Source organism: Schizosaccharomyces pombe (assembly GCF_000002945.2).
Source record: "Schizosaccharomyces pombe strain 972h- genome assembly, chromosome: III".
Lineage (NCBI taxonomy): Eukaryota > Fungi > Ascomycota > Schizosaccharomycetes > Schizosaccharomycetales > Schizosaccharomycetaceae > Schizosaccharomyces > Schizosaccharomyces pombe.
This window is the reverse complement of record NC_003421.2, coordinates 1,410,395-1,426,220: the sequence shown is the minus strand read 5'-3', so window position 1 is coordinate 1,426,220 and position 15,826 is coordinate 1,410,395. Positions and strand designations below refer to the sequence as shown.

The 15,826-nt window shown below is 37.7% G+C and overlaps 6 protein-coding genes and 7 long non-coding RNA genes across 13 annotated transcripts; 7 read left to right on the top strand and 6 right to left on the bottom strand.

Moving 5' to 3' along the window:
- The first annotated feature begins 353 nt into the window (after nt 1–353).
- tti1 (TTT co-chaperone complex, armadillo-type fold subunit Tti1) lies at nt 354–5,075 on the top strand. The gene has a single exon (NM_001023175.3). It carries the CDS (start codon nt 375–377, stop codon nt 3,669–3,671), a length of 3,297 nt encoding a protein of 1,098 aa, NP_588185.1. The 5' UTR covers nt 354–374; the 3' UTR covers nt 3,672–5,075.
- Nucleotides 1,266–4,629, bottom strand: SPOM_SPNCRNA.1195. Its single transcript, NR_150053.1, has one exon. It is a non-coding gene; the product is annotated as a non-coding RNA (long non-coding RNA).
- Nucleotides 4,791–5,938, bottom strand: SPOM_SPNCRNA.7361. Its single transcript, NR_196699.1, has one exon. It is a non-coding gene; the product is annotated as a non-coding RNA (long non-coding RNA).
- gdh1 (NADP-specific glutamate dehydrogenase Gdh1) lies at nt 5,018–7,090 on the top strand. The gene has a single exon (NM_001023174.3). The coding sequence runs from the start codon at nt 5,409–5,411 to the stop codon at nt 6,762–6,764; it is 1,356 nt and encodes a 451-aa protein (NP_588184.1). The 5' UTR covers nt 5,018–5,408; the 3' UTR covers nt 6,765–7,090.
- Nucleotides 6,997–8,968, bottom strand: lmb1 (plasma membrane LMBR1-like multi-pass membrane protein, human LMBRD2 ortholog, implicated in signaling). The gene is made up of 2 exons (NM_001023173.3): nt 8,783–8,968; nt 6,997–8,587 (listed from the first exon to the last, which is right to left on the bottom strand). Exons 1-2 carry the CDS (start codon nt 8,948–8,950, stop codon nt 7,238–7,240), a joined length of 1,518 nt encoding a protein of 505 aa, NP_588183.2. The 5' UTR covers nt 8,951–8,968; the 3' UTR covers nt 6,997–7,237.
- On the top strand, nt 7,228–7,501 carry SPOM_SPNCRNA.7360. Its single transcript, NR_196698.1, has one exon. It is a non-coding gene; the product is annotated as a non-coding RNA (long non-coding RNA).
- Nucleotides 8,969–9,723: 755 nt separating the features above from the next.
- On the bottom strand, nt 9,724–10,852 carry SPOM_SPNCRNA.7359. The gene has a single exon (NR_196697.1). It is a non-coding gene; the product is annotated as a non-coding RNA (long non-coding RNA).
- On the top strand, nt 10,027–12,801 carry sec5 (exocyst complex subunit Sec5). Its single transcript, NM_001023172.3, has 2 exons — nt 10,027–10,243; nt 10,310–12,801. Exons 1-2 carry the CDS (start codon nt 10,071–10,073, stop codon nt 12,582–12,584), a joined length of 2,448 nt encoding a protein of 815 aa, NP_588182.1. The 5' UTR covers nt 10,027–10,070; the 3' UTR covers nt 12,585–12,801.
- htb1 (histone H2B Htb1) lies at nt 12,544–13,862 on the bottom strand. The gene has a single exon (NM_001023171.3). It carries the CDS (start codon nt 13,735–13,737, stop codon nt 13,357–13,359), a length of 381 nt encoding a protein of 126 aa, NP_588181.1. The 5' UTR covers nt 13,738–13,862; the 3' UTR covers nt 12,544–13,356.
- Nucleotides 13,712–13,932, top strand: SPOM_SPNCRNA.7358. The gene has a single exon (NR_196696.1). It is a non-coding gene; the product is annotated as a non-coding RNA (long non-coding RNA).
- On the bottom strand, nt 13,857–15,476 carry SPOM_SPNCRNA.1194. Its single transcript, NR_150052.1, has one exon. It is a non-coding gene; the product is annotated as a non-coding RNA, possible alternative UTR (long non-coding RNA).
- hta1 (histone H2A alpha) lies at nt 14,040–15,077 on the top strand. Its single transcript, NM_001023170.3, has one exon. It carries the CDS (start codon nt 14,299–14,301, stop codon nt 14,695–14,697), a length of 399 nt encoding a protein of 132 aa, NP_588180.1. The 5' UTR covers nt 14,040–14,298; the 3' UTR covers nt 14,698–15,077.
- SPOM_SPNCRNA.7357 lies at nt 15,269–15,637 on the top strand. The gene has a single exon (NR_196695.1). It is a non-coding gene; the product is annotated as a non-coding RNA (long non-coding RNA).
- The last annotated feature ends 189 nt before the right edge of the window (nt 15,638–15,826 follow it).

Below are 15,826 nucleotides of genomic sequence, written 5' to 3'. Positions count from 1 at the left end.
TCTCTTTAATTTAAAATTTTAGTTGAGATCAAAGTAATGGTCATCAGTAAGAACTTGAATGTAACCCTAAAACTTGCAGCTTTTTGCAATATATCTTTCCAAGTTTTTAAGAACAAAGTCAAATCATTGCAACTCATTTTGCTAAATATTTTCAATGTTTCTCACGAAAACCGACTGGGAATTGGCTGTGCATCTAGTCAAAACACTTGCTATAATTTAGCACGACATTAAATATTCAAATCATTTGAATAATATTGAATTATTTATTAGAGAATACTGTAATATCATATACATTTCCAATCGCAAAAGTATGCATTTTTAAATGGTTTGCTTGTATATGACCTACCATCTCTATAACTTCATGGTTTCTCTACATGTCTCATATACAGAGTATTTTCGCACAAATTCGAGATCCTTTTCGAAAGTTAAGCTTCTATTCTCTTCCTCTATCTTCTGAAACTTCATCTGTTGACTCCAATGGGTTAAAGAACTCGTTGAAGGATGCGTACTTTGGGCTGGAAAAAGCATTGACCAATACAGACGCCGATTTACCACTAAATTTATGCGATTACATATTTTTTCCAATTGTACCTGTACTAAAGTCCTGGTATCGTGTCCCAAGTACAGGAGTGGAGTATGCCATTCAGTGCGTGAATTTGCTTTACAAGCATGGTTGGAGGGAAGCTCATAATGAAATGTTGACGATGCAACTATTATTGATGCTTCTTAATATAGCAGATGGATGGAAATCTCCTTCGGAAACTGTGGAACAAGATTTTCGTGTTCGAGAAATTACTTTCGAAACGCTTGAGAACGTTATTACAGATTTTAAGCCTAATTTTCACGATAAAAGACAGTATCTTCTCTTTGCGAGAGCTCTTTCTAGTGCTTTGGATATTATTCCAAATAAAAATAGCTCACGGAGATTACAGTTTGCCTCATTGTGTTGCGTCCAAAAGCTAATATGCCCAAAGCAATATCGCTTACCAACAGAATTTCTTACTACTTTTCTTCCTGGCATAGTATCGGGATTGACAAAGGGACTGGCGCCAAATGGAACCTGTCAGTATTTTAAAAACGTGTGTATCTCTTTGAATATTTTAGGTGATACAGTGGTGAAAGCTATTAGTGACGATAACACAAAAGATTTGCCAGATGAAAAAGATGCTTCTTCTAATTCTCATTTTTTTGGCCCAACGAAGCGTACAAAGTCTTGGAAACGCGCTACCTGCCAACAATTAAGCAATGCCGTCAAGGCAATTCTTCACCTTCGTTCTTCACAAAACTTACATGTACAAGATGCTTTATTTGATTTTTGCTTTATCCTATTTAGAGATTGTTTAGATTCACTAAAAGATTGTAGGATTCATTTACTAGAGAGCATGCTAAAATTGATCAATAAAAAAGAAAATCCAAAATTAAGGGACTATGGGATGAACAAACTCGTTTCTCTCATTGAATCATTCAACAATATTACTATGGAATCAGTATTAACTGAATGCCTAAATGATTGGTCTACTACATGGTCTAGTGTTTCCACTTTTGCTTCAGAAGATAATAAATTGGAGGAGTTGAACCGATTGAAAAGTCTCTTAAGTATATCCAGTCATCTTCCTAAGACTTTGCAGCTCATGGAGCCTTTACTGGATGGTATACTCAGCCAACTTGTACCAAAGTCATCGGGAATTGATTCCAATTCGCAGAAGCTTTTAACATCCAGTACTTCGAATGAGTACATCCATGGTGAATTTTTTGGTGGAAATGAGATGGAAAGAACAACACAAGAGATTGTTACAAGCTTCGCAAAGGCACCTAATGTTAAATATGTTATGCAGTCCTTACTTTCTAAGGCTACCTCAGCAACAAATGAAAACTCGGTTCGTGCATTTTGGGCATTTATGGTACTTTTGAAAAGTGACGTAGAAACGGTGGACAGTTTGGAAATGTATATTGATTCATTAGAGCAATATTCATTCGAAGTATTGCAACAATTATCGCAATTAAATGTCTTTACGAAAGCATCGTTGGAGGATAAGCAGAAAAAGGAAAAGTATAATCTTTTGTGTGTTCGTTCTTGCATTGCTATTGACAGCATTAGCTGGATTTCTTCTTTACAAGGAGTAAAGTTTCGATCAAAATTAATGGCATATTTTTATCCTCTCCTTGAACATTTGGCGTTTGCTTCTCCTTATGTATCTTCGTTTGCAGAGGCATGTATTCAAGCAATTGCGACAAATTGCAACTACTCGACGCCAGCAGAGTTACTTAGAGAAAATATTGACTATGTGGTCAACTCAGTTGCCCTCAAATTGAACACATTAGACGTATCACCTCAACTTCCAATTGTGATGGCTTATGTAATAAAGAATGACGATGGAGGATGCATTCGGTACATTGGAGATGTAGTGGATGCTATTTTTGGGATTTTGGATGCTTACCATGGTTACGCACGGCTTACAGAAGGGTTGCTTGGAATTCTTTATGCCATAATAAAGCAAGAAAGTATAAATGGCGAGGAGAAAAAGCTCATCGTCGGGGTGGAGGAGGACGCAATGAACGAGGATAAAAATAAGCCATGTAAAAAGATTCGCGAATTCGTTCAACTACTATTAGAGAACCCTAATTATCCTCTTCCAAAAGATGATCATGAACTAGAGGATATGATACACGATGAACAACAAGAAACGAAAAGTGGACATGAACAGTTTCGCGAACATGCAATGAAGGAAAAAGAAAAGAAGGGCAAAGAAAATGAAAATATGGGTGAGACCACAGTTGATCATGAAAACATAAATAGTAATGTTATGGACGAACAAGGAGAAAAGCAAAAAGATGATGTCGTCGATATGGTAAGGAAAATCACGGAAAAGGCGCAGTTATTCTTATCACATGAACAAATTACGATACGAGTGGAAATGTTAAAATTGTTGAGCTATGGAAGCAATGTTTTGGCTAAGGAGCCAAACACATTTTATCCTGCTATTAATACATTTTGGCCATTGGTCGTTATTCAGCTTGACACGGATAACGAACTGCTAGTAGAATGCGCATTAGAAACTATATATCAAGTTTGCGCCCTTGCAGATGATTTTATGACATCTAGGATTCGCCAAGATTTGCTTCCACGATTGGAGACGTTGTGCCAACGTTGGCATCTTTTCAATGTTGCTCGAACATATTCTAGTGAGCATCGTTTGCAAAGGGCAATGCTAAAAGTAACTTCAGCATGTGTGGCTAACAAATTGAGCATTGTAGTGTATTTGAAGCTTATGGGGATAACGGCACCCATCATACGAGCCATTACTCACATGTCTCAAAAGTATGCGGGGGATGAATCATTGGTGGAAGAAACTTGGAACGCATTTTCCAAGCAAAATCCCGACGCAGTGTATTATGAGAGAGAAGTTCGAGGGTCTCAAATGATTGACACTTTCTCTACTGAATTGTTAATTCCGGGAAAGCAACGTGTTCAACGTACATATCGCCGAACACATGAAGTTTTGGAACCTGTCGGAGCAAAGACGTCGGAGACTGTTTTCAATGATTTGCTTGGGCAACAAGGCAGCGGGAAAACCGAGACACAAGAGGAACCACTCCCTTCTTTGGACAATTTGTTACACTTGAATCAACCGAAAAAAGGAGCTAAAAAACCATTGATTTCCATCATTTAACGATAATAAAAGTGGTTACCAGTTTTAGAATTTTCCGTGTTTTAAAAGAAAATACAAAGAGCCTAAAAATCAGGCAAAGAATTCCATTACATCGCATAAAATTATATTGGCAAAGGCTCGACTTTTTTCATCTTGGCATTATTTGATTTGACTAAGGCTGTACTCGATTCAACTTGTTTCGATTTAGATGAGCCATTTTACCTACATTCAATGAGTCAGACTCAACGAATTTAGCTAAGTTGACGAAACGAGGCTGGCAGCTACCTAAATTATACTAAAAAACAAACTCATCTTGCTACCGAGCACAACGACGATCGCACCTTGTTTCGTAGTTTCGCTAATCTTTCGAATGAACTATTTTCTATCCAATTTTAGATTCAAAGCAAACAGCCACATGATCGGGCAAGGAATAAATGGACAAACGATAGTGGGATAGTGGGTTATCAGAAGACCAAAAAATAAAGAAATTTGAAATTTTTCTAACTTACATCTACGCTACGAATTTCATGACTCTGTTTCGTTTGTCTTTTTTCTATTGAAAGCTAGTCATGACTATGGCTGCTAAGGCGCAATACGTTTGGATGAGCGAATGTTTAGTCCATACTGTAAAACCGAGGCAAGGCCGTTTACTCGAATTTTCGGATATGTATTTGCGATTTGGTCTGCCTGGAAGAACCTACCCGTTTCAGTGTGATTCGACCTATTTCAGTATTTAGCGTTTTTTTCTTTTGGTACTATCCTTAGTTATCCTTGTTATCAGTAAGGGGGCAGCAACTGAAAGGAGTAAAGAATAGACCCTTTAAATGGATGTGAGAGATTGGAACGAGATTAGATTAACAAAGGACTTGGACTTTTCCAGATTTTTTTTCTTAAAAAAATTATAGAAACTGTTAATCAACAGAAAGCGAAAATCTTCTATATTACAACATTAACCTCTCTAAAACATTTTTTTTTCATCTAAAAACATCTTTCCCCCCCCCCCAAGCACCCCATCCCACTAAGGATCTTCTATAATTCCATGGATTTTCCCGGAGGAGCTGCGTTTTCCCCACATTTTCAGTAGGGTGGGTGATAGCCGTTGCACGGACCAATCATTAAGCAATGCTTATCTTATCTTTATTTGGTTGAGCAGGAGACGAAGGAATTCTGTGAGGGGGTTGGCTTATCAGATCGGAAATTTTCCGCTTAAGTAATCTTCTTTTCCACTATCCAATTATAGAGAAAAGAGATATATAGGAGCATTGTGATTGGAGATTTTGACATCATACTTACATCCTATTCGTCTGTTATCTCCGCCATCGCTCTTCCATCAGGTTTATTGCAAGTCGTCAGCCATTAGCAAACGTATGGTCTCCCAAAAAACAAGGTATCTGGTGTGACTGTTGATTATTGCTTGTTAAGTGTATAAATATAGCAGACATGGCCAGCACGTCCCTGAATCCTCCTGCTACACTGCACTGGTACATCTGGTAAGCGTTTTGAACCCGGATCGATATCTCTTACATACTCACGTTGTAAGAGTTTTGTTGGATTGTAGTTAAATTTTGAAAGTCTTTGCGTTGAAGGCGTCGAATACGGATTTGTATAGAACTTTGGATTGTACAGCCTGTATTTGTATTGTTAAAAGTTTTCGAGGTCGCCTTTTTTTGATATCTCGAATTCTCTAAACTTATCATTATTATATAGATATACACTCTATATCACTACCTTCGATTTTGTTTACTTTTTTGGCCCACCATGAGTACCCCATACGAACCTGAATTTCAACAAGCCTACAAGGAGATTGTGGGCTCCATCGAGAGCTCCAAGCTCTTTGAAGTTCATCCCGAGTTGAAGCGTGTGCTTCCAATCATTTCCATTCCCGAACGTGTCTTAGAATTCCGCGTCACATGGGAGGACGATAAAGGTAACTGCCGTGTTAACACCGGCTACCGTGTCCAATTCAACTCGGCTTTGGGCCCCTACAAGGGTGGATTGCGTTTCCATCCTTCCGTCAACTTGAGCATCCTCAAGTTCTTGGGCTTTGAACAAATTTTCAAGAATGCCTTGACGGGCCTTCCCATGGGTGGTGGCAAAGGTGGTTCTGACTTCGACCCCAAGGGCAAATCCGACAACGAGATTCGTCGCTTCTCGCAAGCTTTCATGCGTCAGCTTTTCCGCTATATCGGTCCTCAAACTGATGTACCGGCTGGTGATATTGGTGTCACAGGTTTTGTCGTTATGCACATGTTTGGTGAGTACAAGCGTCTTCGCAATGAGTACAGTGGTGTCGTCACCGGCAAGCACATGCTTACCGGCGGTAGCAACATTCGTCCTGAAGCCACTGGCTACGGTGTCGTTTACTATGTTAAGCACATGATTGAACACCGCACCAAGGGTGCCGAGACCTTGAAGGGCAAGCGTGTTGCCATCTCCGGTAGCGGCAACGTTGCTCAATATGCTGCCTTGAAGTGCATTCAAGAAGGCGCTATTGTTAAGAGTATCAGTGACTCTAAAGGTGTCCTAATTGCAAAGACCGCTGAAGGCCTTGTCCCTGAAGAGATCCATGAAATTATGGCTCTAAAGGAGAAGCGTGCCAGCATTGCCGACTCTGCTTCTCTTTGCAAGAAGCATCACTACATCGCCGGTGCTCGTCCCTGGACTAATGTTGGTGAAATTGACATTGCTTTGCCTTGTGCAACTCAAAACGAAGTTAGCGGTGAGGAAGCCGCCGCTCTTATCAAACAAGGATGTCGCTACGTTGCTGAGGGCTCCAACATGGGTTCTTCTGCTGAGGCCGTTGAAGTCTTTGAGAAGTCTCGTGCTTCTGGTGAGGGTTGCTGGCTTGCTCCTGGTAAGGCTGCCAATGCTGGTGGTGTCGCCGTTTCTGGCTTGGAAATGGCTCAAAATGCTCAATTCTCTACCTGGACTCATGCCGAGGTTGACGCTAAATTGGCTGGAATTATGCAAAACATCTTTGAACAATCCACCGATGTCGCCTCCAAGTATTGTGACTCTGGCTCTAACAACATTCCCAGTCTTGTCGATGGTGCCAACATTGCTGGTTTCTTGAAGGTTGCTACTGCCATGCAAGCCGTTGGTGACTGGTGGTAGACTTCATTCGTGAAATGTTTAGGCATTTTTGATTCACTGTATCTGTATATGTTTTTTCAAGTCACTCGCTTTTCTGTACCTCTTCTACTTTACCAATTTTTTTAAAAAGCTATGAATCTATTAGATGATTATGATGCATACGAAAAAAAATAAATCAGTCTTTGAATTATTCTCACAGATGCTTCGAATACGAAGTACCCGTAATTATGTAGACTTTTCATGTAATAAAAGGATCATTTGATTTTCTAGTTCCGCTCAAGGCGCCTCCTTTATTCAATTAATTTTAACTGGTATTTGATAGCTGTATGAAATTATTATTTATGAGAATCCTTTGAAGAATTTACTAAAAAGAATTTTTTAACGTTATGTAAATGATAGACTTGTATAAGAAAATAGTTGAGAAATAACAATTGCTGTTAAAAATGTGAAGAATAGACTAAATTATTAAAATACATAGGGCTCATAACGGTAAATTAAACATGGGCATTATTTGTACCCAAAAGAAGGGCTCTGCCTTCAGCTAAATAGGCAGCCGAGGTTTCATTAAACAGATCATCATCGTTTTCTGAATTCAGTGATGAATCATCAAAGTCATCGGAAGAGCTGGCACTGGATGATTTGCGCAGCGTAATGGAATAAATGAATTGTCGCAACCTATATTTTAAAGAAATCATAGAAAAAATAATCGGCAGTAGTATAAAGGTTGGATAACGTTTGCTAATAAGATTTCCAAGTGGTAAGAGGTCAATACTCTCACCATAGAATTGATGGAATTGGGTGGGATAAGGTTGTAGAGAAACAAAGTTATAACAAAGAGGAAGCGTTAAGCGACAAAGTTGAGATGCGAAGTATATCAAGGAGGCCGTATTTGTAGCTCGGAAAGGAACTAATGCATAATAGTAATGTGGCGCAAATTGAGTTCGCATCAAGGATTTGTACGTGCAGTATCGCATGTAATAAACAAATAAAAACGATACAAAAATAGAAGTGGCAGACGAATTGGTAAACTTTTGTAAGATAATACCAACCAAGGAATATTGAGTGTGCAAAAACACTTCTGATACCACAATGATTACACTCATTGAAGCCATAAATATTGAGAACAAAATTCTAAAAGCTGGAAGAATCCAAACGTAAAATGCATATGCAACGACAGGGTGTATTGGAATATATGAGTCTGGTAAGTATAGACGATAAGAGCCAGATGCTTTAGCAGTTTTGATCAGCATAATACGATTATATTCTTTTACCATTTGATTCCAAGTAGTTTGTAAAGCGATCACGTTAGACATTCCATTTGGAGAACTGTGAGGATTGAATGCGTGATCAGTAAGAGATGAAGTAAAAAAATCGCTGCTAGATTGATTCCGGCCGTTATTTAAGCTAATGGATGAAGATGGTAAAGAGTAGCTCTCGAGCCGAGCTTGAAGTTTGCTGTATACTCCGACAGCCTGGCGCTCAAGAAGCGCGGCACGTTTTGTAATAAATGCCTTTTTCCACATACTAACCGGGACATACACAAAACCATTTCCCAGAAGAAATATGACAAATAAGAGTCCCCAAAAGTATGTAAGGGAAATCACCAATTCTTTAAAGTTGGAGAAAGACATAGTTCGCAAGGCGAATCGCAAGTACGCAATTACGACACATGTCAAAAATGTCAAAAGTAAATAATATCTAAGGTTTTTGTAAAAAGAATCACTAAGACGACTTCTCGGCGTTGAAAATTTACTTTCCATATAACCTTGGACAAAAGGTAAGATGATCCAACTGAGCACGAATGTTAACCAATATAGGAATCGCCATATTGAGAGTGAAACATCCTACAAATAAGTTAGTAAAATTTAAACCATGAAATCAGTAGAAGAGTAATAATTGTATTCATAAAGCTTGAAGTAATTTCGATAAAGTGTAATCAATCTCGCAACAAGTTCAAGAAGGCTTTTAGAGGCCCTATATAGTACTTGAACAATTAGATGACTTCCAATTCTGTATTTGTATGATATTTAGCTACCTACCCAAGTTACGTCGATAGGAATTAACAACGTTACAACGAATGGTACATATAAGCCTAAAAATACGAAAATTCCAGGAATTGAAATTAAAGAATGTGGTTCAATGTATTTATATATCCAAATTAAGGTGAAAAGTGCTGGTATAAGTAATAATAGCAAAAGGCCCAACATTTCGATGAGGCAAACGGTAGGTGTGATTGGAAATCCGAGATGGGTCATATACACGGGAATTTTGAGGAAGTGCAAAAATACTTCAAAAATAGCTTCGAATATAATTTTATTATCTTGAACGTTTTTAAATCTTAATAAACACAAAATCCCTACATTGAACCAACTGCTCATCATTATTTAATTATGCTATCCACATGTAAATAAAGCGACGAATATGCACTAAATATATTGAATTTGATAAATATTTTTATTTAAAAAATAGCGCTTAAAAAATATTTTTACCAAACTTAATTATCCTAACTGTGAAACTACAATGTGAAATTTCGGGCATGTTGTCTACAAATTGAATATTTTAGTTTTTAGATTTCGTTTGTACCGTATATCATTGAAAATTATATCGCTTTAAATTATTTAAAATAATTCAAAATTTAATAAAAAAATTTTGATAGTATATATAAATCTCTCACGTCTCATTATAACAACTTGAAACTGAGTTAAATTATTTATTTTATAATGAATACAAAATCCTTCAAAAGAAAATTGCACATATTTATTAAGCTATTAAATAGCGATTAACTTATTTCAAGTTTCTATAAAGCTCAAATGAACTCATCGACCCGTTAATGTTGAGAATCACATGGTTAATATATTTTATTTACAGAAATTCCATTTGGGAGGTTTCCTCCCTGGAGGTTTAATTAATAAATGAGGATTTAAATAATTTATAACAATCAGGTTGGTAACAAAAGGTTTATAGTTAATTTTTGTACTATATTTGTTTATGAAAAGCTCAACTCAGAAGTATTACAGAACTAACAGATTCCACAAATTTATCAAATACATATGCTTCAGTAATCGGTTAAGAATTTTTTTTGGATTTGCAAACTTAGTGAATCTCTTAAATGCGTACATATTTACAAATTCGAAAAATACTTGTTCTACTTGATTCAATTTAGGAACATGCAATTTAAGCTTAATTGGAAATTTTAAAAGTATAAAAGAATGATCTATGGACCAAAGGGATTAAAAAATCGATCGCTTTGATGAATTCCAATTACTGTGGCATTGCGTTCTCTGCCAACTACCATAATACAACAGGTGAAGGGTCTCTTTTCAGAAAATGAGTGCAGACGAAGAGATCCTTGCTCATTATGGTTTGACAAGTTTAAGTCAAGACTACTGGACTGAGAAGCCGGACTTTGCGATTGCCAATGCCTCAGTAGATGTACAAAGTCCTACTACCGGTGTTCATCATGAACGTAATCGTTCAGAAGACATACTTCGTACGGGTGGGTAAGTATTTTGTTTAGAAATAATTACAAAGAAACTGGTGAATTTATTTTTCTCTAACGATTTTAGCGCTACATCCGAAACTACCAAAGATGCTAGTGCAGCTGGACCAGTAACACCATCATTTGCAATGAAACGTAGTCAAACGAGCGTCCAACCATCTATGTCATCTCAAATAGCTATTGGAGGTATGAGAAACCCGATGGCTACACGTAAAATCGCTGGGACATATCGCGATGCTCCTGATAACTCTATGCAACAGACGAGTACGGGAGTTCATCGATCATCTTCGTGGTTAACCACCGATGGAACTCATCAGTTATTATCGTTGATGGAAACAAACTTTAATAAATTTATTGCCGCGAAGGAAACTATAGATAATGTTTATGCTCAAATTATCAGCACCTTGAGTCATGCTGGACCCGCTAAGACAATGGATATGTGCGAAGAATCAATCTCAGGCGCACTTCAGCAACTTCAGCTTTTCAACACAGAATCAACTAATGAGGTCGATATTTCTTACGGTGAACTATTGGTCATGCGGGAGTGTGAGGCTCTATTCACATACCCTGAGAAATTTCGCTTATATCACAAACAAGAAAAATATAGTTTATTAATGCAGGAGATTGAAAATGCTAAAAAATTATATGAAAAAGATCGCGAACGTTTAGCAAAGGTCAATCCAAAGCTCGTGTATTTAGTTGATCATGCTTGGGAAATTATTCAAGCCACTATAGATGGCATTTGCGCCTCTATCTGGAATCAAATTTTACAAAGTCAAGGAGATTTTGCTTTTGTTGTCCGTACATTATGCGATTTGCTTAAATTAAAACCCAATCCCATTAGCGGACGGGACCCTGTACTATATGCTACAGTCAGTCAACAAAAATATTTGTACAATCTTATGAAGGAAAGATTTTCCTATTTTGAAAAAATAATTAAGTCTAGACAAGAAGACTTTTCTAAATTATCGTGCACGCGTGCATCGCCCATGCTGGTTTGGCGTGCTGTGGCTCGTGGATGCAATTTGGATTATACACTTAGGGGACGACCTGAAGTTTTTGCAGGAATGCAGCTTATCGAATGGGCGAATGCATGTGTTTTAAAAATTGTTCGTGAAATCAAGGAAGTTGAACTGTATGCCAAAGAATTCATTAGTGGCATTCAACAAGCTAGCTATCCAGAAGCCGCCAAGCATTATGGGCGTGACCCGAAGCAAATGGGTGTAGTGGTTGAGAAGTTGAATTCTCAGTGTTTGGAAATGGTTTATTCTTTTGTGGGTGAACGTGGTGAGCGTTTAGAAATGGATGGAGCCTTTGTTCTTATTCAATTACATTACTTCCAAAGAGTTGCTGATTTGCTTCCCAAACGCATAAGAACAGTATTTTCTATGGCCGCTACCCGTTGTATTGTTGATACATGGATGCTCCAACATGCGCCTCAATCCAAATCAGCTAATATAGAAGAGATGTTCATTGTAGATGCCAATGAAAACCAGGTATTGGAACCGGAATTAATGGTTGTGGATGTATTACGAGAATTGAATAAGCTGTACATACCACCTCATCGTGAAGAGATTGTTCGAGAGATTCATCATGCGTTTTATAAGGTTTTGTATGCGAATGCAAGGTTCCCCAGTATGAGCGTTTCGATGGCGAACTGGGAGTCCGATGTATGGTCTCTTGCTTCTTCTACCCTAATTGATTTCGTGCAGCACCGTAACCAGCATGATATGAAAAAGCTTGCTTCTAAAATGACAACCTCTCTACCTGTTTTCTCTACCTCCATTACCCGCTCTGATGTTTTACACTTCGTAACTCGACTGTTAAACTTGCGTTCACGTTTGGTACCTTACCAAAAGTTTCTCTTACAGACATTTCCTCTTAACGAGGTTTCTCCCTCCCTCGATCCGAGAATTTCAAAATCTCTTCGAAACTTGCAAGATCTTTATAAATTGTTGGCCATACGGGATACCAGTTTTTCCAATACCACACCCTCTTCCATATCCAAGTTGAGCATTCAACCACCGACCTTCCAATTGTTTTCCACTCTAGAAACCATATACTTAGAATTAAAAGACTCCATGCCTCCTAATGAAGCGGCAGATTGGATGATAGCCACAACGTCTTGTATGCTCGCTCAGTTTGCTTTACACTCACCATATGCCTTTTTCCACGACATTCCTAGTATTTCGCATTTCTTAAATAAATGCCTTCCACCTACCATACTCGACTTGCTACAACAAATCCAAAGAAAGGCAGAAGCCAGCTCCATAAGTCCGACTACGGAAACAGCTACGAAAACACGACTCAAGTTTCAGTTTATTGAAATGATCTTTTCATAATATTATATTATTATTAATAGTAGAATTACTTTACAATCTTTCCAAACATATATAAAATCATTTGCATAGCAAACATACCAAACCACATCAACTTCGCACACTGGATTCTTTGGGATATTTTGAATGTGAATAATAATATTCCATTCACCATCAATCTAAATCACCAACATAAACAATAATAATAATAATAAATCCATTAATAAACCAAGATGCCCAGGAGTGGAACGGGAAATGGAGTGTGAGAAGTGTCTGTATGAGTGCCAATGACACAAATTATTTCCATACATGGCGGAAAGGAACAAACAGTCGAAAAAAAAGAAACTCAACTCTCCAACCAGTGGTGATAGCTATAAAATGCACAAGGGAAGAAGATTAACCAAGGGAAGAAAAAGCATCTCGTCCCCGTCGAATCGAACACAAAACCCAATTTGATCCAGTACGACTTGTGCAAAACAAAACACCTTTCAACTCCACGAACCGGTCATAGAAATGAAGAACCATGTGTAATGTAAAAAAAACTATCGCGTGATGTGCTGCACCTGTGTTGTTGTTGTCGTCATTGTACGGGGAATAAAATAGGAATGCGATACAAAAGGCGGAAATGGAAAAGAGGAGGGAACGAAAACGTTAAAAAAGGGAGGAGGAAAATATATATTTCCAAAAGAGCAAATAACCTACCCCCTTTTGTTTCGTGAGGTTGTCATTGTCGAAATGGAAGGCTGTGGAAACTCATCAGCTGACTAAAAGACGATTGCACAATCGTGCGATTCGCTTACTGAGCAGAAGAAGAATACTTGGTGACGGATTTGGTACCTTCGGTAACGGCGTGCTTGGCTAACTCACCGGGAAGAATCAAACGAACAGCAGTCTGGATTTCACGGGAAGAAATAGTGGACTTCTTGTTGTAAGCAGCAAGCTTGGAAGCCTCAGTGGCAATACGCTCAAAAATATCGTTGACGAAAGAGTTCAAGATACGCATGGCTTGGTTGGAAATACCAGTATCAGGGTGAACTTGCTTCAACACCTTGTAAATATAGGATGAATAAGTTTCCTTTCTGTTTTTACCACGCTTCTTATCAGCAGACTTCATGGTATCCCTAGGAGCCTTACCGGCGGGAGCCTTGGAAGCGGGTTTCTTTTCAGCAGCAGACATTTTTTACGATTTAAAAATTGGTTGTCGAGAGAATCTCAAAATTGATGGACTGAACTAAGTAATTGCAATTGTAGGAATTTGATAATCCTAAACTTTCGTGCAATATCAAGTTGTTGGTATTAACTAACATGCCTGCAGGCGACGCGATGGTTATATACAACTTGGGCATCACAACCCTAACCCTGGTGTTTAGCCATGCGACGCGGAAACGTCATCTACAAGAACGCGTTAGACGTGCTTATACGGAAGATTAGAATTAGTATATATATGAAGGGTGCGCGCTCCTATGTCTCCTTTTCCCTATATCGCGACTTTTCGTTGTTTAGGATACCTTTTGATCCATACACGTATTGAAATTGATATAAACAATTGATCCTTAGTTGATAAGGAGATTGATTGTCCGTAAAGGCTGAAATTGCGAGAAAATTCTGTTAATTTCACCAAATTTGATCCATTCGCTGCTTCATCGTTGACTGTTATCTTTTTTCATTAAAGAAGGAAAAATCTTTTTTTTTTAACTCAAACTTTTATTTTTTTTATTTAGTTTCAGTATTTTTCGTCATGTCTGGAGGTAAATCTGGTGGTAAGGCTGCTGTTGCCAAATCTGCTCAATCCCGTTCTGCCAAGGCCGGTTTGGCTTTCCCCGTTGGTCGTGTCCATCGTTTGTTACGTAAGGGTAACTATGCTCAACGTGTTGGTGCTGGTGCTCCCGTTTACTTGGCCGCCGTTTTGGAATATTTGGCTGCTGAAATTCTCGAATTGGCTGGAAACGCTGCTCGTGACAACAAGAAGACTCGTATCATTCCCCGTCATCTTCAACTCGCCATCCGTAACGATGAAGAGTTGAACAAACTTCTTGGTCACGTTACCATTGCTCAAGGTGGTGTTGTTCCCAACATCAACGCCCATCTTTTGCCCAAAACTTCTGGTCGCACTGGAAAGCCTAGTCAGGAGCTGTAAAGTCAGTCGTCAAGTAAAACATTTTGAAAGAGGATGAAGGGAAAGACATTGAAAAGTTGTAAAGGACCTTTCTTTTTTTACAACCCCGCAATACTTTTTTTGGTTGTTTCTCGCTTCTAAACCATGTTTGGTTCTTTTTCCTTTTGAACTTTTTGCGTCTTTCTTTTTCTTTGCTGTTATTGTTTTCGTTATGCCTGAACTTTAAGGATGTTTTAGATGCAGCCAAGTCATTCTCTACTAGTTACTTTTACTAGTACTTGAAGGGCTTTTGCACAAGTAATTCCTACTTGAACTGGCTCCTTTGGTTTTTTTTATTTCTTTTTTATTCTCCCTTAATTATAATATTGTATAGTAATGAGTATATTTTTCAAAATCCTATATGAGAGTATGTATCAAATGAATAAATAGATTGTAGAGTGGAGATGAACAGATTGATGAAAGGAGTGTCATTAAACATTGAATCGAGCAGTACATGCAAAAGAATAGTACTTAATTTTTTTTTACAATTAATGCTTTTGAATTTCCAGAATTTTTTTTCGATGCAGTTTTTTTACTCTTCTTTCGTGAAACGGTAGACGTTTGCTTCTTTTGAGTTTTTTCCTTCGCCGATTTCGAAGCTCGGTCGCACCAGTACAGCACAATTCCAACTAAAAGACCAAGCATTTCATAAATTGAGAATGCTTAGATTTGGTAATTTTCACGTTTATTTTCCCTTTTTTTCTGTCTATATTTCTTATGGGCTATTTAGTCATTACGTCCAACCGATTGGTTAATGAATTGTACCCGGAACCGGTAAAGCCAGTTAACGAGAATATGTAAGCAATTTTTGGCAAGTTGGTGAATTTCACAAATTCATTTACCCATAATGCTGCTTTTATCGTTATTTATGGATAGTGATTGCTGTACGTCTCTTTATATGTTTGAAAAGAATACAATAAATAGGAAGGAGTTTGGAAAAAAATAGCTAGGTTCTTATGTAACTGTTTGATTTTTTTTTTTTTTCTTAGTTTTTTATTTTAATTTTAATTTTTGTTAGAAATCGATTTCATCGTATCTATTTAGGATTTTTCAATATTTTTTCTTTTTTGCCAATGTATTTTTATAGTTGTATGAAAATTATAATACTAAT